Source organism: Nilaparvata lugens, chromosome 3 (assembly GCF_014356525.2).
Source record: "Nilaparvata lugens isolate BPH chromosome 3, ASM1435652v1, whole genome shotgun sequence".
Lineage (NCBI taxonomy): Eukaryota > Metazoa > Arthropoda > Insecta > Hemiptera > Delphacidae > Nilaparvata > Nilaparvata lugens.
The window spans coordinates 18,840,387-18,863,452 of record NC_052506.1 but is presented as its reverse complement, the minus strand read 5'-3'; the positions used below and the strand labels follow the sequence as shown (position 1 = coordinate 18,863,452).

At 34.9% G+C, this 23,066-nt stretch overlaps 1 protein-coding gene across 1 annotated transcript; it reads left to right on the top strand.

Annotated features, from left to right (window-relative positions):
* The first annotated feature begins 460 nt into the window (after positions 1-460).
* Positions 461-15,434, top strand: LOC111056255 (eukaryotic translation initiation factor 3 subunit H). Its single transcript, XM_022343597.2, has 6 exons — positions 461-669; positions 7,805-7,961; positions 8,330-8,497; positions 10,611-10,860; positions 14,078-14,213; positions 15,147-15,434. Exons 1-6 carry the CDS (start codon positions 583-585, stop codon positions 15,363-15,365), a joined length of 1,017 nt encoding a protein of 338 aa, XP_022199289.1. The 5' UTR covers positions 461-582; the 3' UTR covers positions 15,366-15,434.
* Positions 15,435-23,066: the final 7,632 nt, after the last annotated feature.

Genomic DNA, 23,066 nt, shown 5'->3' with positions numbered 1-23,066 from the left:
AATTTTAGCAATAATTACCTGTGTAGTGTGTACTTCTAGGTTCTAGTGTAAAACCCCAGGCCCAGGCAGGCATGCTGAACGAGAATGATCATGTAGAACAAGATGAAAATTATGAACTAATTTACAACTTTATAATACAAATGTATAAACATTATGCATCATATTATTGCTTTATAGTTTTAATCAATGAATAACTTGAATCTTGAAACTGAATCAAATAAGGTAGGTTATGTATATGTACCGCGTACAGCAAAATTCAAAATTGCAGGATACAGAATAGCCAAGGGATTGAGGAACAAAAACTGGATTCCATTCTGGAATATCTCATCAATCTGAAGATGTTTATTCAATGTGAAATATTTTTCTTAATTTTTTTTTAATGTATGTATCTATATTATTCAAAATTACAATTTATATTTTTATTCGTACTTCTTCAATCAAGATGGCAGTGAACTGTGATTTCTCCTCAGCATCAGCGCCATCTTTGTCTTCTGTGCTCTTGTAGCCACTTGGCCTGCTGTCTGTTTAATTTTGTTGTTTTAATTGAGGTGAATTTATTAAAAGTTATCCACTTTATCAACGATGGCGTCTTCATTCCGGTATAATAAAAGGATGACGAATATTAATGAAAACGATTGTACAATAGAATATGTTCAAATTGATGGACTTGTGAGTATCAACGTCGACATAACCTAACTTTGCATGCTTGTCATTTTTTAACTATTGTATAAAAAACATAATAAAATCGATTTAAGCTCTATATTTTTGACGTTAAAATATCTCAGTTTAAAACATTTTTAATAAATTACAAAGTAAACATCGAATTTGATGCCTTGATATCGAATATAATATTTTTTACATTGCTCATTAGCATTAACTTACAGTATGTAGAAGTATAATAATTTTATCCTTATTTCAAGAAACGTTTAAATTCCTCTTAAAACCCTTAAGTGGTCGCGTCGCCTTTTGTGACATAGAACCCCAAATATTACTTGATACTTGAGCTTCTTGCCAAGAACTTGAGTTTCCAGATAGACAGTTTCGGTATTTTTTGATCACAGTAAAATAGCATAGGCCTACATAGCCATTCACGCTGTGTAAGTGCTTATCTCCGAAAAAGAGTTTCCTCGTAAAAATCCTGCCGTGAGTAGAGTGACTTTTCCAGGAGTTTATTTTTCACTGTAAAGATGAGTTTTTATTTGCTTCTATATCCTCAAAAAATGTATGCTGTAGATCATCAATTATTTTTCTATAATGATAAGTGGAGTCCACGTTATAATGGCAGTGGAGAAATACAGGAGAACAACATTGCCAATCCTATGTCTTGTTAATGCCTTTTATAGACGGTAGCTGATAAGGGACCAAGAAAAATGATAAAATTGCTCATATTTATAATTGCAACTTATCAAGATTCTCTTATCTTAATTAACTTAAGTCAATATTGTTTGCTTATTTTGTTACAATCATTTTAGGAAAAGATAGAATGTTTTTTTACTTCGCTGGCAAGTTTTTATTTACATATTAAATGAATCAAATCATAATGAGCAAACTCTGATAGCTCTGCCATTTTAGTTTTAACAAACTTTGACAAACTGAGTAAATTTATCTCTAGTTAACTTTTAATTCCACTTGCCTACTCACGTAGAGGCTAAAGATACAATTCCTCAGCGTTGACACTGGCCGCACAGTATAGCTCAATCTATAAATTTATAAGATCCGATGATTCATTGGATATGAATCGTAAAAGCAATATAGCAGCCAACAATTCTGATTAATGTACCGCAATAACATTCATACAACATAAAAATGTAATGAATCATCCAATCTAATTTATAGGTTACTAAAGCGTCATCAAGGAATTGCACCTTTAGCATATTTTTATCTCATGGTCGGAAAAATCTATTAAAAGAGCTTTTAAATATATAATACGGTAGTTCAATGAATAAATGATCAATATATTATGTACAATATAATTATATGAATAATATACAATATATTATAAATGAATGATAATTCTATTCCAATATAAATATAATATTGATGATTTGATTATAAGAATATATATTTGAGAACGTATATTTGGTTTTTCTGGATTTGAAGGCTGCCTTTGACACAGTTCCAAGGAAGTTAATATGGAATGTGCTCAATAAAAAGAGAGTGCCCATGAAGCTCATTAAAGCTATTATCAGTGTGAATGAGGGAATAGTCGCAAGGGTCCGCACGGGTGGAGGAATGCCAGAGGAGTTTGCCATGGAAAAGGGGGTTAAACAGGGTGTCAGCCTGTGATGATATTGAATCATCATAATTATGACTAGTGTTTTTCTTCTTATGTTTCTGTTATCAGATGTTGAACTATTTATTCTAATTTCGAATCTGTTATGAATTCATTACTGATCAATAAAGCCTAGAATGCAGAGGTTTTTCATTACAATTTATTGATCAGTAATCTAAAATCATCAAATCAATTCATCTTATCAAATACGAGTCAATCAATTTCTATTCTCTATTTCACAATTTCTATTCAACAACAAATGTATAATCTTCAAATCTTTTCTGGAAACGAAAACTGAAAATTCGCGTTACGATGGACAAATTTTTGAAACCAGACAAGTTTGATGGTGATCCGAATTCTCCAACAGCTCTACAAGAATGGAACTTCTGGCTAAAGACTTTTGAGAATTTCATCGCATCTTTTGACGAAGAAGACATCGATGATGAAAGTAAGTTGCGGTTGCTTACCAACTTTCTATCTCATTCTGTTTATCAAACAATTGCCGACAAAAATTCATATACTTCGGCTATTGACGCACTAAAATCTGCATATGTAAAACCAATAAATGAAATATTCGCTAGACATAAATTGGCAACTAGAAAACAGTCTTCAGATGAGACAATTGACCAATATAACCAAGCTTTACAACAACTGAGTAAGAATTGTGGGTTTGCAGATGTTGATTCTGAAACTCATAGGAAAACATACATTCGTGATTCATTTATCCGGGGCCTCAGCTCTCATCAGATAAGACTGAGACTTTTGGAGTTTGACAAGCTAACTCTTGATGAAGCTATTGAAAAAGCACGTGCCTTGGAATCTGCCAGAAATCAATCAGCTTCTTACTCTTCTGAAATAACTCTTAATGCCACTTCAAATAATTCTTCAGAAAATTCATGTAAAGAAACAAATTTGTCAGCTGTAAAAACTGGAAGCTCAAGTTTTCAAAAATGTTATTTTTGTGGTCGTCAGCGACATAAAACACGTCAGCAGTGCCCTGCACTAAATGACTCATGCGAAAAATGCCAGAAAATAGGTCATTGGAAAAATGTCTGCAAATCTACTAAAACTTCTTCATCTTCGGCGCTTATTGCAGCCTCTACTGTTCTTGAAAATGCTACAGTACAAGCTCAGGTAAACACATTCCTACTTCTGCTTTGATAGATACAGGAAGCTCTGAGACATTTATTTCACACTGTTTTGCTAAAAAATGTGGACTTGAAATGTACCCTACAACTGGTGCAGTGTCCATGGCTTCAACATCACTAAGAAAGAACATTTCCTTTTATTGTGTAGCTCATTTAGAATTTTCAGGTCAACATTACCCCAAAACAAAATTCAGTGTATTGCCTGATTTGTGTGCTAATGTTATTGTAGGACATGACTTACTTAATCAACACTCTGAACTTAGAGTTTCATTTGGAGGAACTAAACCCCCATTGACTATCAATTATCTGGCTCCAGCAAAGATAGAACCTCCACCACTTTTTGAGTTTTTAACTAAAGACATTAAACCTATAATTACTAAATCCCGAAAGCATTCTCTTGAAGACACTAGTTTCATGGAGAAAGAAATTGAGAAACTGCTAGCTGATGGAATTATTGAAGAAAGCAGGTCTCCCTGGAGAGCTCAAGCATTTGTAGTGAAGAACGAAAATCACAAAAAGCGAATGGTAATAGACTATTCTCAAACTATTAACCGATACACACATCTTGACGCATATCCCCTCCCTAGTCTTGAAGATATTGTTTCTAAGGTCTCAAAAAACTCTGTATTCACCACTATTGACTTGAAAAGCGCTTACCACCAGGTACCCCTACGAGAAAAAGATCGACCTTTCACTGCATTTGAGGCATGTGGCCGTTTGTATCAATTTCGAAGGCTTGCTTTTGGTCTGACAGATGGTGTACCCACTTTTCAGCGAGTCATTGATAATGTTATTAATAATGAAAAACTTGAAAAAACGTATGCATACCTGGATGATGTGACAATATGTGGTAAGAATCAGAAGGAACATGATTTGAATCTCAAAAAATTCTTAGATGCAGTACAAAAATATAATTTTACAATCAATACAGAAAAAAGCAAATATTCACTTACTTCAATAAGCTTGCTTGGCTATAAAATTGAAAATGGGACAATTTCTCCTGACCTGAACGTCTGAAACCATTGCTCAATCTTCCACCCCCAGATAATAGAAAGGCTCTTGAGCGAACAATTGGAATGTTTGCACACTATTCCAAATGGATATCCAATTATTCAGATAAAGCTAAACGGCTTCTTACAGCAAAGACCTTTCCTTTGACTTCTGAAGCTATAGCTGACTTCAATCAACTCAAAACTGAGATTTCTAAGGCAGTAGTTAGTACAATTGACGACTTTGAACCTTTTGTGGTTGAAACAGATGCATCTGATTTTTCAATTTCAGCTGTCCTATCACAGTGTGGACGTCCAGTAGCATTCTTTTCTCAGAAGCTGAATGATAGTGAGCGTAAACATTCATCCATTGAAAAAGAGGCTTTTGCTATTGTGTGTGCTCTTAAAAAGTGGAGACATTTCTTACTTGGAAGATTCTTCAAAATTATCACTGACCAGCGCTCTGTATCATTCATGTTTGATATGACTCATCAAAATAAAATAAAAAATGAAAAAATACAACGATGGCGATTGGAGATGTCATGCTACAATTACGAAATAATTTACAGACCAGGAAAGGACAACCAAGTAGCAGATGCACTTTCCAGAGTGTGTAATGCAACTCAAACCGATAAATTACACTCCCTACACTGTGACTTGTGTCACCCTGGAGTGACCAGAATGATTCATTGGGTAAGAACTCATAATTTACCCTATTCAGTTGAGGATGTCAGAAAAATGACTTCTTCATGTCAAACATGTAATGCCATAAAACCTCAATTTTTCAAGAAATTGAAATCTACTCTCATAAAGGCGACACATCCATTTGAAAGATTAAGCATGGACTTCAAGGGTCCTCTTCCATCAAAAACTAAAAACAAATATTTGTTGACAATAATTGATGAGTACTCTAGGTTTCCGTTTGCATACCCTTGTCCGAATATGAATTCATCAACTGTAATTCAGTGCCTTGTGAACTTGTTTACCACATTTGGTTTATGTACATACTGACAATGGAACCTCTTTCAAATCCAGAGAGCTGCAGGAATTCCTTTATAATCGAGGAGTAGCCACTTCCATGTCATCACCTTATAACGCACCAGGAAATGGCCAAATCGAACGAGAAAATGGTACAATTTGGCGCACAGTGTCTCTTACATTGAAGCATAGAAATTTGGATGTATCTGATTGGGAATCTGTGCTCCCAGATTCTCTACATTCTATTCGATCCCTATTGTGCACGGCTACTAATGAGACGCCACATGATAGGATGTTCCGACACTATAGACAATCATCTAATGGTATAGCACTTCCAACCTGGCTTGCCCCTTCAAACAAAGTCCTAATGAAAGTACCTATACGAAGAAGTAAATTCGATCCATTGGTCGAGGAGGTGGATATTCTTCAAATCAACCCACAATATGCCAAGGTACGGCTTAGTGATGGAAGAGAGACAACTGTATCATTGAAAAACCTTGCCCCTCGAGGAGAAGAGAGCATTCAAGAAGATAACGATAAAAATCAAGATGATACAAATGCAGGATCAAGCCTTAGTGATCACGCAGAGCCTGAGAACAATCTATAAATTTATAAGATCCGATGATTCATTGGATATGAATCGTAACACCAATATAGCAACCAACAATTCTGATTAATGTACCGCAATAACATTCATACATCATAAAAATGTAATGAATCATCCAATCTAATTTATAGGTTACTAAAGCGTCATCAAGGAATTGCACCTTTAGCATATTTTTATCTCAGGGTCGGAAAAATCTATTAAAAGAGCTTTTAAATATATAATACGGTAGTTCAATGAATAAATTATCAATATATTATGTACAATATATATGAATAATATACAATATATTATAAATGAATGATAATTCTATTCCAATATAAATATAATATTGATGATTTGATTATAAGAATATATTTTTAAGAACGTATATTTGGTCTTTCTGGATTTGAAGGCTGCCTTTGACACAGTTCCAAGGAAGTTAATATGGAATGTGCTCAATAAAAAGAGAGTGCCCATGAAGCTCATTAAAGCTATTATTAGTGTGAATGAGGGAATAGTCGCAAGGGTCCGCACGGGTGGAGGAATGTCAGAGGAGTTTGCCATGGAAAAAGGGGTTAAACAGGGTGTCAGCCTCAGCCCACTGCTGTTCATACTGGTAATGGATGAAATAAACAAAATATGTAAGAGGACACAAAATATGCTTTTGGGTTACTGGAATATGATACCAATTGACACAAGAGCTCTCCTGTATGCTGATGATACTGTCCTTATTTGCGACACAAGAGAAAAATTGCAACAGTCTGTAACTGAATGGGCATAGATGATGAAATTGGGGCAAATGATGCTGAATGTGAAGAAAGTAAGTTTATGGTTGTGTCGAAGGGGATGAGAGAAAATGTGCAAGTTATGGTGGATAGGGAGGAGATGGACCAGGTTGCGAAATATGAATACTTTGGTACAGTGTTTTCAGAGGATGGGAAAATAGATAGGGAGGTGCTCAACAGAGTGAGAAAGGGAGCTGCCGCCTATTATGCAACAAAAGATTGTATATTTGGAAAAAGAGAACTTGATAAAAAGATTAAAAATCAAATATATCGGACAGTTATTGAACCTATATTACTCTATGGAAGTGAAAACTGGCCAATGAAATCATCTCATGAAAACAAGATAAGGACAGTAGAAATGAAGTGCTGTAGAAAAACTGTTGGAAAGACAAAAAGGAATAGAGTAAGGAATACTAGAATAAGGGAAGAAGTGGGCATGAGAGATGTCAGTGAAAGGGGCAGAAATGGGGCAGTTGGGCTGGTATGGACATGTACAGCGAATGGGGGATAGTTGCAAAACAAAACAGTATGTTAATTTGAGATTGCAAGGAAGGAGAGCAGTAGGACGTCCAAGGAGATAGGACGGAGAAGAGGAAAGTCTGTTCCAGAGATGAAGAGAATGGCGTTGGATAGGGAATCATGGAGGAAATGGACTGAGGCTACCCCAACGGCATAATGGGGAGAGACAAAGAAGAAGATGATTATAAGAATTCGGCAATATCCATCATGCTATTAAATGTTTTTGTAAGAGTCTAAATAATTATTGAAGAAACAGTGGTTTAACATACATTACAGAACAATGTCATGATTATGATTTTTGATGACTTATGGACGACCATAAAATTGATTGAACCTAGGATCAGAAAATATCTAAATCATTTTGAAGTATTTTATCCATGAGGTTTCTTTTTAATTATTCGTTTTGAAATTATGTATTGTAATAACTTTGTCTGTAAATTTGTAAAATTCATAAACGCTATGTGGTAATAAATTATTCAGCAATACAATATTTACTAGATGTAACATATTTACTTTTTGTTTTGCAGGCTGTTATGAAAATCGTTAAGCATTGCCATGAAGAATGTTCTGGTAATTTGGATATAGCACAAGGTGCCCTTCTAGGATTAGTTGTGGAAAATAGGTTAGAAATCACCAATTGCTTTCCGTTTCCTAAATCCTACGATGACGAAAACTGGGATGAAGGTAAGATAAAAGTGTTAATTCTTCTTAATACTATTCCTTCAAATTATTTTCTATTATTTATGCCTTCTTCTAATATATTAATCAAATTTCAATTGCTAGTGAAAGTAGTTGTTTATAATGATGAACAACTTTTTATATTTTTCAGTAACTTGAATTGATTTAAAATATAGTGTACACATTTTCTATAGCTTCACTATTATATTTGAATAGTCTTCAGAAACTTGAAAAAAACGTATTAAAGTGATATTCTTTTCCAATACCCAATGTGCTTTATCATTTTTCTGAACTTTTTTCAAGATTTCCATTCTGTTGTTTCCTTCCCGCATTTGCCTCCAATCTCATTCAATTATTTTTCATTGTTTTGGCAGAGGAGTATCAATTGGACATGATGAGGAAGCTGAGGAAAGTGAATGTTGACCATTATCACGTAGGCTGGTATCAGAGCTCGGATGTTGGTGGATTCCTCAGCCAATTACTACTGGAATCACAGTACCATTATCAAACTTCTATTGAAGAATCTGTTGTATTGCTCTACGGTAACTCATCCACTTTATTAAGCTTTATAAGTTTTTAAATACAATAAACACTTAAATATTTTATCATTTAAAGACATACAAATTTTATTCAACGTTTTTCTCGTGAAATGAATAACATTACATAATGTCATGTATCACATATTTCTCACGAAAAGTTTTCCTTAAAACTACTTTACTGTGAACATTTTACTAGACTTTGTTGGATTTTTACAGCTTTTTTGTTAGATTTTGTACTTGTTTTTGTATTAGTTTTGTCAACATGATATTAGGAGAAATATACAGGATGTTCTGAAAAAAGGTGGCAATACGTCATTCCTCTCATAAAAAGAAGAAAAAAGTTCCGATTAACATAGGTCCGAAAATGCTTGGTTACAAATTTATACAGGGTGGAAGATTTCAGTTCCCCTACTGAAACGAAGCCCTACGGGTATTTGTTGGCTGTTAATTAAGATGTACAATTTAGTGTATTTTATGTAAAATGAACTGAAAAATTGAATAAAACCGTTTCTAGACCAGTAGCTACAGTAATTTTTTAAGATATGTGACGAAATACGCGAAACTTGGTCCCGAAACAAGTTTCTTCAAGGTTTGAAACTGACTTACTATGTTAAATTATGTACAATAACCACAAAATATGTTTTCACAGAACTTGAAGAAAATTTAATTTCGAAGAGAAAGACGTTTGTATGTTTGCGTTTTGTATGTAATTAAGGATTCTCTTTCAAGGTTGCGTTTGTCTATTATAGACTTATTCTACATATTTCTCTTCGAAATTATATTTTGTACGAGTTCTGTAAAAACATATTTTGTGTTTATTGTACATTTAACATAGTAAATCTGCTTCAAACCTTAAAGAAACTTGTTTTTCGGGACCAAGTCTCGCGTATTTCGTCACATATCTTAAAAATTACAGGCTACAGTAGCTACAGGTCTGGAAACGGGTTTATTCAATTTTTCATTCCTTTTTACATGAAGTACGCTAAATTGTACATTTTAATTAACAGTCAACAAATACCCGTAGGGCTTCGTTTCGGCAGGGGAACTGAAATCTTCCACCCTGTATAACTTGGTAACTAAGCATTTTCGGACCCATGTTAATCGGAACTTTTTTCTTCTTTTTATGAGAGGAATGACGACCTGACGTATTGCCACCTTTTTTCAGAACATCCTGTATATTTCTCCTAATATCATGTTGACAAAACTAATACAAAAACAAGTACAAAATCTAACAAAAAAGCAGTAAAAAATCCAACAAAGTCTAGTAAAATGTTCACAGTAAAGTAGTTTTAAGAAAAACTTTTCGTGAGAAATATGTGATACATGACATTATGTAATGTTATTCATTTCACGAGAAAAACGTTGAATAAAATTTGTATGTCTTTAAATGATAAAATATTCAAGTGTTTATTGCATAGAAATTGCAAGAAAGCAATAAATCAATCGATTATTCGCCATACTATTTTAGCAGAGTCATTCTGATTACAAAAACTTTGCAAAATACGTCTATTTTTTATTTCCCCATATTCATCGTTACTGACTGCGTCAGTGGGTCGATTGAATAAAAACTAGTAACTAGTGACTATAGTGAGGTCCATGTTATAATGGCTGTGTTTGATTAGCAATTGTATTGTTATCCTTGTCTATCATTCAACAAAACAGATAGCGCTAGCTCTCTCGCTTTGTTCTGTTGCCAGATCGGTTTTTAACAATGTAGAAATATTATTAATCAAAAAAAATCTTTAGTCTTGATTATGAAAATGCATTATGAAATTATTGAAAAATATAATTTCTTGCTTGATAAAATATGATTGATTATTTTAAACGAGAATGAACAGTTAATATTCCATCAATAAACCGGTATCAGTTACTCTCCATAGAAGGCATTGTCAAGACAGAGGATCGGCAACGTTGCTCTCCTATCTTTCTCCACTGCCATTATATTCTGTCCACGAATAAATAAAATAAATAACGTGAACCTCACTATAGCAACTAGTCATTGGTTCTAGCTATACAAATAAAATTATACAGCTGACTCGAATCCTAGCATTTGCTTGAAAATTACTTAGAACTAGCAATTGTTAGGTTTCATTCAATTGACCTATTATGTTTGTAGATACCCAGAAGACAGCTAGAGGATTCCTGACATTGAAAGCATACAGGATGACGCCGCAGGCGATCAAGATGTACAAAGAGAACGAGTTCACGCCGGAAGCACTTAGGCAATGCAAAGTCGGCTACGAGAACCTGATGATGGAAGTGCCAGTCGTCATCAGGAACTCCCCTCTCACCAACATCCTGCTCGGTGAACTGCAGGAGATGATCCCCCCTCAGCAGGGATCGAACTTTTTGGATCTAGGAACCGCGTAAGTTGAAAAACAACAGCTGGTCGACTATTTGTTTTCGTTATGGTAGGCGCACACAGATCGTCATCGGACGGACGGCACGCATCGGACGGATCGCACGATCCGCATCGTATAGGTATGCGCACTCCAATTGAAAACAATGCATCAAATCTAATCGTTCGATCCGTCCGATGACGATCTGTGTGCGCCTACCTTTAGATGGAAACATCACACTTTCATTAGAAATTGAAACTCTTTGAATACATAACCCTTGGAATTTTAGTAACCTACTGTACCAAAAGATCTGACAGTCATGAGTACCATGGTATTCAAGGTGGAGATCAAAAAAATATGTTGACTCAAGGAAAAACGTCTGATCGTGTTTGCGAGATTGATTTTCTTTGAACTTGATTCTGACATGTAATCTCGATAATTTTTTGCAAGCTAGAAATTATTAAAAGAAGATGTTTCTCATCCTATTCAAAACCATATAAGATAATGGGAATTAGTATCGAAACATTAATATTTCAGTAAATTAAAAGACTAAAATCCCGCTTTAGTCCAGGCAATGAATGCTCAAAAGAGGGTATAGAGGGAAATGTTTGGAAGACAATTTTTGACCCCACAGTTCTGTTAAGGGTAGTAAGGAGGTAAACATATCAAAAGTCCCCACCCCTACCCACTGTGCTAAGGAGGTGGTGGTGGTTTAAAGGTACAATTTTTTTGTTTCGCATAAAAGTCAAAAACTTGAATGTCATAGAACAAATTAAAGCTTACATAATTCCCTACAATATTCATTCTATAACTTTCTTTATATCTCCTCTAGTTTTCGAGATATCCGCTCTTGAAAGTGTGACATTTTTGAAAAAGACACACGTTGCCACCATTTTTTTTCTATTTTTGCTCTTATAACTTTTTCATCATTCTCTTCAAATTCCTTTTTCAATTGGTCTATTGTTGCAAAAATGGAGATTTCACACTCAACACTAAAGCTGTTGCAAAAGGTGTAGGGAAATTCGTAAAAGTGTGAAATTATACATAAAATTGAAGAGAATTTAATGCTCTATAAGCTCATAATCAACATGGATTTTTCCCATCGATTTTCAAAAAGTTATAAGAGCAAAAATAGAAAAAAAAATGGTGGCAAACGTGTCTTTTTCAAAAATGTCACACTTTCAAGAGCGGATATCACGAAAACTAGAGGAGATATAAAGAAAGTTATAGAATGAATATTGTAGGGAATTATGTAAGCTTTAATTTGTTATATGACATTCAAGTCCTTAGGATACATAGTTTTTTACTTTTATGCGAGAAACAAAAATGGTACCTTTAAACCACCCCCACCCCCTAGCACAGGGGGTAGGGGAGTTTTGATATGTTTACCTCCTTACTACCCTTAACAGAACTGTGGGGTCAAAAATTGTCTTCCAAACATTTCCCTCTAAAACCTTTCCTTGACTGGACTACTTAGGATTGATAAAAGTTATTCAAATGTGATACTGACTAGAAACTTGGATATTGGAATCCTAATGGAGGTTATAAATTCACAGAAATGATCAAATACGAAACAAATCATTTCTGTGAATTAATAACTTCTTAGGATTTCAATCTCCAAGATTAATCCATTCATTCAAAGTAATAATTTGTATTGACAATCCTCTTCCTCACTCAGGAAGGCAAGCTTCAAGTTATTTATACGATTTTTTTCCATTTTAAAAAATAGGTTAAACAGGTTGAAAAATAATATAGAAAACTATTCAAATTGCTATTATACAGAGTACATGGTATTGGGAAACAATGATGGTCTACCCTTACAGCTTGAAGGAAACCAACCCCAACCAGTTGCAAGTTTTAAGTACCTGGGAGTTCAAGTGTACAGAGAGATGGAGGGCTTGATGTAGAAATACAGCCTAGAATAAATTGTGGATGGATGAACTGGAGAAAAATGAGTGGTGTTATTTGTGATAAGAGAGTGAATTGTCAAATGAAGGGAAAAGTGTATAGATCAGTTGTGAGGCCAGCTATGCTGTATGGAACAGAAACATGGCCCATTTCAAAGAAACATGAACGAAAGAAGGAAGTAACTGAGATGAGAATGTTAAGATGGATGTGTGGGGCTACAAGAAGAGATAAAATAAAACATGAATTCATTAGAGGCACTGTAAAAGTTGGAACACTGGAAAGAAAATGCAGGAGACAAGGATGAGGTGGTTTGGGCATGTACAGCGACGGAAGAAGGATTATGTTGGACGAAGAGTGCAGGATTTGGTTTTGGATGGTGTGAGAGGACGAGGTAGACCTATGATAAGGTGGGGAGATCGAATAGCGGCTGACTTTTGGGAGAGTGGTTGGAGGAGAGAGGAAGCATTGGATAGGGCTTTGTGGAGAGGCAGACTAAGAGAAAGGAATGCCGACACCATTTAAATGGGATAAGGCACAGCCAAAGAAGAAGAAGATTCAAATTGCTATTATATTATTCACAGCACTTGATATTCGTTTAAACTTTTGTAGGTATGAGTTTGCATCTTCTATAAATATAATCGAGTAACCTCCTCTCCTTATTCATTTTTGATACTGAAGGTTTTGTATAACAATGATGAATATTTTGCCTTCAATATGGAGAATTTTTAAGACGTTGATGTGATGATTTCTTGTATGATTATATATGTGTAATGATTTATGTAATTTTCTCATGACGTGGCCTATACAAATTGTAATTTGTCTTTGGCAATAAATGGATTTTGATTTTTGATTTGAATGGTATTGTTATCCTTGTCTATCATTCAACAAATCGGATAGAGCGCTATCTCTTTCTCGCTTCGCTCTGTTGCCAGATCGTCTTTTGACAATGCTGAATTAATAATTAATTAACAAAATATTTAATCTTAGTTATGAAACCTCATTATGAAATTATAATATTGAAAAATATAATTTCTTGCTTAATAAAATATAATTGACTATTTTAAACGAGAATGAGCCGTTAATATTACATCAATAAACCTGTATCAGCTACCGTATATAGAAGGCATTGACAAGACAGATGATCGGCAACGTTTTTCTCCTATCTTTCTCCACTGCCATTATAATCTATTGTGACTTTTAGATCCGGCTCCTTGGACACTTATCATTCAACCTTTTTATAGATTTAATAAGTGTCGACTAGAAACCGGGTCTAAATGAATGTAAAATAGGTATAAGTTTTGAATGGAATGTAAGTGATGGATTGATTGCATTGCAGGAGTGTGCTGGAAGGCCAACTTCGCAGCCTGATGGATCGCGTGGATGACTTGAACCAGGAAGCCATTAAATTCAACCGCTATCAGCAGCAAGTTGTGCGCCAGGCACAGGACAAGCATCGCTACATGGCCAAGAGGGTCAGTAATTTTTACTTTTCATTTAATTTTCTTCCAAAATTCCTTCTTACTTAATGAGCGGCTGCATGGTATGCATTGTATGCTAAATGCTTGCAATTTTCAATAGATTTTAATTATTTCAAACGCAAGCAGCTGATTACCTTTAGAAAGGCTGCAATGCATCACTGTTGGATTATTCGAGGATGTCATTTTTTACCATTCATAATAATGTGGCTTGCAGTCCCTGCATTTTTCAAGGGTACTGTATTTTGTTTTTGTTGGTCCCAGCTATTGATAGCATATGGTGGCACACCATTCAGCCGCAATCCTTGACTTTAAAACTCCTGAGTGGCCAAAATAAGTTCTTCCGACTACTTTTGACAATTGGAAAAACAATTTCAATTATTTCTGAGAAACTTTCTCGCTTTCACCACCCTCATTTTTGGAACAAAAAAATTTCTAGCATGTTTAGAATCTCATGTTATCTGCTCGAAATGTCTCAACATTGACGAACAATTATTAATTGAAAAGTAACTATAGGTTGAATAAAAATGATCCAGACACCAATAGAAAGGAGACATTCTCCCGTTACTTTGATAGAAAATTCTCACGCATTACGACGCCTCATTGTTGTAAGAAAAGTGATATTCAAAAGAAAAAATTTCGCAATGTTTCCAATTTTCATAAAAAAATTAAATTTCTTTTTAATCCTTCACCCTTGAAACTTTTTCAGCACTACTGGGATATCGGTGATAATATTCTATATCCTGTGACGTTTGATTGAAAATTTGATAAAGTTGTAATTTTACACGTTTTGGCAACCCTGTAATCTCTTCGCATGGAGGTCTTAGTCTCAACTTATTTTATTCAAACTATAGTATTCTGGAAGAAACTAATTACCGTTAACGAATATATTGACGTTTGTGTAACTAACCAGTGCGATTGGCGTTTCAGGCGCAAGAGAACGCGGCACGCCAAGCGAAGGACGAACCGCCCCTGCCCGAAGAGGACATGAACAAGCTGTTCCGTCCCATTCCAGTGTTGCCACGTCTGGCGCCTATGATCATGGCCGGGCAGGTGGATGCCTACAGCCAGCACATCTCGCAGTTCTGCTCGCAGTCGCTCGCTAAGCTCTATGTCATGCAGTCGCTGCAGAAGGATAAGGAGCAGTGAACCTATTAATATCAAATAATAACCAAAAAAAGTGTCAGCCTTTTTCAAATAAATATCGTGGAAAATTAAGGATGTGCGTTTTTATTATGTTTGCAATCCTTGCAATACAGTCGAACCTTTACATAACGGACTTCTAAGGGTGGCCACTAACGACAGGACATGCATGATGAACATGCACATGTACACACATGTTCAACATGGTTGTTCTGTCGTTAGTGGCCAGCCTAAGTACGAAATCCTGTACTTAACGTATTTGGTCAAAGGACGTAGTAGGATTTTTCATGGTTTTCAATCGTTTTACATCATTTTTCGTGGCCAAACATTAATTTTTATTATCAGATTGTTCGGTTCTCTTCTATGCTGTTTATAGAGTTTATCCCTAAAAGCAATACTATCAGCTAAAACAGGACTCATCCAATGTTTTAAAACCTTGAGGTTGAGGATTGTATGTAATGCGCTTAGTAGTTTTTATTCAACATACTGTCAACCAAATCATGAAATTTGTTGAATGCCTCATTTGTATAATTAATCTCATAGACACTTTACCAAGACTACCGCCTCAATATTTCACTTAGCAAATTATAGTAGATTTTATTATCTTCTGATACATGTATCTTTTCTTTACCTCCACCGACCGGTAATGCATCCGCTATGGCCCGGTGATCTATAGAAAAGTTTTCAATCACGGCAACTTTTTTAATGGTAAGGTAGGTGGAGCGCATTGAAAAATGATTAATGCAGGTTGAGGAGACGTTGCTGAACCTAGTGTTTACGTCTATAAGCTGCTCTAAATTATGACTATTCAAGCATTCTGAATTTCGTCAGTAATATCATCATCCAAGAAAAGATCTAGCTTAAAATCGCCAATGCAAACAAAATGTTTAACTTTTATCGTATCAAGAGCAGAACTGAAATTAGATATAAAAAATCGACGATCACCAGAATGCAACCTAAAATATTGAGATACACACAGTTTAGCATCAACGACTCGTAGACTCGCTATAACGCATTTCTGCAACACAGCGGTTATAGTTTTAATTCCAATAGCTCTTAATAGGGGATCGAACGATGAGAAGCTTCTCATACAGAAGCTAGCTTTCATACTGATCGATTTGGTAAAACAAAACATTATCTTCATTATTCAACCATGCCTCAGTTAGCATAATTATACAGAGTGAGTCATGTATGGCCTCTTTCACACGGCAGAATCCTCGCTCCTGAAGATCATATTTCATATTTTGCAGCTCTCCTGTGCTTTCACATGGGGATCTTACGAATAAACCGACAGATCTAACAACTACGCCGACGTTTGCTCAACGTATGACTCATCACTTTTTCTCAATGCCTAACTTCCTTAAAAATATAGATAGAAAATTTCGGATTTGGATTCAGCGACCCCAAATTCTTTAAAGCGTAAGTCTCATTTTCAAAAATACCCGAAAACAAGGGAGTTATAGCTGTTTTTAATATAGCTTTCCATTTTCATATGATTATATAGTAAACGTACTAAGATAATAATACTCCTGCCTCACAAAGGGACAGGCAAAGGTTTCAAGAAGTTTTTGAACACCTGAGAAGTTTAAACATAAACATTTTCAATTTTTAAAAGTTCTAGTTTTCCAAAAAAATATTGAACTATGAAAAGATGAATCCAAATATGAAATCATAAATCATCTCCACTCATCACCCAATAAAATAGAAGGAAAAGGAATGTTGTACAGTAAACTTCACTGAATTTCAATTGTCATTCAACAATCCAATTTATCATGCTCAAATCGTTGATCATATCACTTTAAATTCCCAGCAATTATTGACTACCTATTTCTTTTCAACAATCAGAAAAATCTATTATGAACATACAGTATAAACATTGTGTTGATCTGAATCGATCAATGATACGGAATGAAAACCATGTATCATAGTAGGCCTACAAAGCAGTTCGATACTTTGTATCATGAGTAAGATTAACATAATCATGGCTTGTCGATTTTAGTCGCTGAGCTAAATCCTCAGTGTTGCCATAATGCGAAAAGCATAACCTTTGTAACAACTATTCTAAATTATCGTACTGTATTTCGTGAAGCAATGCTTTGTTAAAGCCAGTTTCTCAGAAAGCGTTTTTTTTTTGTTGTTCGATGTTTTGTCCTCCTTATGAATTCTGTTGAATCAAACATAATGTTATTTAAGAAGTTGTGCTGAACCTGGTAGAATTCATAGGAACGGTAAAAAATCAATTCTACGAAAATCGATTTACATGTAACTGGATTTAGAAGATCAATACGATAATGTGTTCTATCACAATTTAATCACAGAAATGTTCAATTGAAAACGTTGGGCGCAAACCTTCTGCCATGAGGAGACAAATAAATTTATGAAAAGCTTGATTGCTTGAATAGTGATCTGATATTTGTTACACGTTTTTAGTCTAAGACATAATATGTCTTAGACTAATTTTTAATGTTTCTTCAATCGGCAGGAAAACTTTGGTTTTTCAGAGTTATCTTACTCCCTTATTTTGGGGTATTTTCAGAAATCAAGATAAATATCCTACCAAAACTTGGATATTTTCGAAAACGGGACTTACCCTTTAAAGAATTTGGGGTCGCTGAATCCAAATCCGAAATCAGAATCTTTCTATCTTCATTTTCAAGAAAGATAGTTTCGTAGAATCACCATGTGAAAGCGACGATTTGTCCGCTGGAATCTCGATGCAAGCCGGTTTCTGCTTGCCTCGAGGGGAAAAGACGTGACAAATCGAGGTTCCTGGCTAGGGGTCACCATGTGAAAGACACGATTTGACTCAATGTACTTCAACAAAAAAACGTGAACACTGTTCAGTGTTCAAGTTGCACGTCTCCTATCGTGTAAAAGTAGCCTTATTCGTAAGATCCCCATGTGAAAGCACAGGAGAGCTGCAAAATATGAAATATGATCTTCAGTAATATGATCTTCCAGGAGCGAGGACTCTGCCGTGTGAAACTGGCCTAACTCTCAGGAAAGTTATTGGTCGAATACTCTACCTTTTGACGTATAACTGAATTTCAACCCCTCATAAGGGATGTAACTTGAATATGTTAAATGTAAACACCCATTGTGTGGTACATCATTTTAAAGGCCTTTTTAAAACAAGAAGGATGCATCATAAAAAGTTCTAATATATTGGCTGTTCATGCTTGTTAAAAATGATCAATTATTATAATCAATTATATACTTCGTCAAGAAAGTATATTTTCTAATGATTAATAAATTTTCATAATTTAGATTTAATGGGTACTTTTTTAATAAAATAGTTTTTTATATTAAATAGACATTGTTGAAAAACGATCAGGCAACGTTGCGGAGCCAGAGAAGGATAGCAACACCGCAATGTTAATCAAATACTGTAATTATAATGTAGACCTCATTACTGTTGGCCTACATTATTTACTCTTATACTGTATGTGATAATTGCATTGGTATCGTGTCAAATGCCAAAAATATTACAACTTTGTATGGTAATCTGCCAGTTATCATCAACAGTTATTCCAATTGAATTAGATTGGCAATTTAATTGAATTAGAACACAATAGAAGTTATCAAGTAGGCTATCCTTTATTTTATCACAAAACAACTCTTAAATAGCAATTTTCAGTAGCCCTAAAAAGATAAGTATTCAATTAAATATTTGAGATCTCTCAACTAGGAATTTAAAAATACTTAATAATTAAGACTGTTACCGTTACAGGGGAAAAAAGGACTGTTGCCATTTTTGCTGACCCTTATTTTTTGAGAAATAACTGTTATCTTGAAGTAATTTCATCTTTTTATAAAAACGTCCATGTATTAATGACAGGGCATGTTATGACTCAGAAGAAATCATTTATGAAAAAAATTTTTTTGCGTCGCATTCCGAAGCAAATGTACCGCTGAAATGCTAATAGTTTCTTCTCTCTTCGGTAGTTCAGTATTATTATCTAGGAGATAATAAAAAGTAGAAGACTACTTTTGATAGCGACTATTTGAAATTTTAGAGCAAATAGTAATTATTTTTTCCAATTAACTTGTCTACGAGTCGGCCGATTAGTGCAGTTACTGAGACCATATTGAACGGCCATTGTGGCAATTTTATTTGCCGATTCAAATGGAAAATGAGAAAATCGCATGTGAGTAAATTCAAATGAGTGTGAAAATCGATTTTACGGCTAACAAGACACTAAACGACCGATCCGCGTTATTAATTAATTCCGGAAAGCGACTACAGAACAGAATCCTATTGCCGTACAAGTAGAAAAGAAAATAATGAGGATTGCGCCTACTCTCTCGCTCCAACCATCAGGTGAGTCATCTGCCCCTCAGGGTGACGGTTTGTTGACTCTGCTAATTGGGTTCTAATTAAATTTCTCGATTCGACGGAATTTCTTCAGCTGAAAAGCTGAAAAAAGAGATTGGCTGTTTATGCGTAAAAATGGGGCTGATGGTAGAGTTCACTCTTATCTTTGTAATTATACTACTTTAACTGGTAAACGGTCTTAGTCGTAGGCTACCGGTACGTTAATTAATGGAGGCTGATGAGATATTCTTATCAGTTTTGCAGTTCACAAAGTACCGGTAAGTGAACAAATATTTCAAAATACTTATAAGAAGGTTTTTTCTTCTCACACATCTCAAATTTTAATCCATATTTTAATCCCAACCAACCAATTTCCCCTGTTAAAACATGGAAGCCATTAGCCTACCGGAGAAAATACTCTCAGATTTAGCAAAACCATAAGACTATTGCGTACATGTGATCTATTCATTTGAATTTCATGTATTTTTAAACTTTATAAATGCTTTTTACAATATTAATGGGTCGTTCTATACTAAAGTGGATATTTTAAAATGTTTTATTAGTTCGTATTATTATAGCGGTGCCCACAGGGGGGGAGTGGAGACGCAGACTGTGTCATTAGAACTCTGGTAGGCCTACTAAAATAGGGGGACTGATACTAAAATTTGTTATATCTAGGGGTGGGGTGGGTAATATTAGTTAGTTGGTTTCAGTATGCAGAAATGAAATCGTAGTTCAATCAATGTGTATTTTCAATAATAATTTCATTTCTTCATGATATTTATTCGTCATTACAGTATATTTTACAAATAAAAAATCCATATTACGTCTCGAAGCTTTGGACCTTATTGCCATTGCGGTTATTGTTTTCCACTTATCTGGCTTACATAGTGCGTCAACAATAATTCAGATAATATTATATTTATCACACGAATATTGAAAATGATTGCTGTCAAACAACCTGAAGACTTCGAAGACATCTAATCTACAAATATTGACAACACGGGGGGAAAGGCTAGGAAAATTTCAATGATAGCTTCGATTTTCTAGCTGTTCTCCCCCTTGTCAACCTTAGTTTGCAGATTTGCAGTAGCAGAAGTCTTCAGGGTGATTTATAGTATTCAATTTCGATTCTCGTGTAATAATTATTATCAAGCATTTGCTATCATAAGCATTTGAATTAATGCAATATCTCATTCATTTTCATAGAAAAGTTTTGACTTGCACTTAGGTATGCTTAGGTATGCACTTAGCCATGTTTCTAATGAGGATAGAATGGGCTAGTGTGGACATTGCAATAATATTGAAAAAATAACATTCATTTGGGTGAAGAAGAATATTATTATTATCTGTCGTAATATTTTCCAGGCCTGATTTTCCAATTCTTGAATTACTGTCTTACAAAATTTTAGAATATCAGATGAATCAAAAATTGAGTTCATTCCATGTCAGTAATTTTGTACTATCCTCCCAATTCAACATACTATGCATCCATAAATTACGTAATTTTCCAGTACGGAGAAGGATTCTCCAATTGCGTTAAGCCCTCCTACAAGGTGGGACAGTCAAACTGCACTATTTTAGGTATTTAACTAAAATTCACAGAAACAATTTTAAGCCATATATTCCAACAAATCGTGAGAATACAAATAGGAATATTGTTTTTTACAGAAAAATTGTTACTTTTTGAGTATTACTCGTCCAGTAAGATGCGACCATCATTTTGCACACATTGTTTGAATCTCACACTGAAATTCTCACTAACATTCCCAAAATGAAATTCTTACGCAACTCCTCTGGTGTTATTGCACGAATTTATTGTATTATTCGCATTTTCAAGTCCTGTATTGTAACTGGACGAGTCTCAAAAACCTTTGACTTGATGTATCCCCATAAAAAGAAATGACACGAGCTTAGATGGGGTAATCGGGGCGGCCAATGAATAAACCCCCCCCCTCCACTACCTCATTCCTACTGATCGAGAAAAAGATTTCTCGTCAGGTCAATTGTACTCTGGCCATATGGATAGCTGATCCATTTTGCTGAAAATGGGTGTTCCCATTCACATGAAATCGTTGCAGTTCAGAAATGATGAAGTTGTTCAGCATTTTAACATAGCGAGCTGATATGTTACTGAAGGCCGTTGTCATCCTCAAAAAATATGGACCAATCATTCCATTCAAAGACATCACACACTAGATATGGCAGACCATCGCCATCACTTTGGCACTTTGGCCGAGTGGAGTGGCCTTTCATGAAGTTCTCAAGGATTTCGAACAGCCCTATACCGAAAATGTTGTCTACTTGTTGGTGACAATTTTAGTGTGAGACTTGAACAATGTGTGCATAATGATGATCGCCACCTTCTTCTTCCAGCTCAATCGTTTGATTGGTTTGCAGTCTTCCATCTAAATCTGTCCATTGCTACTCTCTTCTATTGTACATTGTACATAGCTGATAGCACCCAGATCCTTCGTCATTTGTCTTAAATACTGTAGCCAGCGTCTCCCACGACCCCTTTGTCCATCAACTGTACCTTCCAGAATACTCTTGACGTGAATGCGTCGCGTCTTATTATGTGTACAATCCAAGAATGTCGTCTGTCCCTGAGAAAATTCAGGAGACATCATCCCTTTTCCACCGCCTTCTGGAATACCTCCTCATTTGTAACTCTGTCAGTCCATTTTATTTTGAGCATTCGCCTCCAACACCACACTTTGAAAGCATTTAGAGTCTTTTCCTCAGCCTTACCAATAGTCCACGTTCCAGACCCATAGAGAGCTATACTCCAAATGCAACTCTTTATTAGTCTCCTTCTTATTTCCAACTTTAAACTATTTGAGGAAAGAAGCTGCCTTTTACTAATAAACATACCCTTAGCTTCTCTGATTCTGATCGCCACCTTACTGGAGTAATATTCAAAAAGTAACAATCTTATCAAATAAGATGAATCAAAAGTACAATTCATTAATAATCAGTTACATTATGTTACATCTAAAGTGTAATTATTCAACCAGATCTTTAAATTTCTTTTCAGTTTTCAACAGGCGTATTTTCAAAGGAGATGTCTATCTAGTAATCGTTTACTTTCTTGTTTCGTAAGGAATTTATGAATCCTAAAATTGTTTTTAATCGTCCATTAATTAGAAAAAGCAAACTATGCTCACTGTATTACAGTTGGCATCATGCAATTGATGATTGAGCTTAATCCATTTGAATAACATTTGATAAACCTTGATTTGGGAAATTAATGGTTTTGGGCGAAGCCTGATTTTCCTTTCCCAGTCATTCATGATACGAATGATTGAGTATAAATAGCCTGAATGCTGTATAAAAGCATAGATCTAAATTTGATTATAAGTGCAAAAATAGTTGGATGTGCTTGCGGTTTA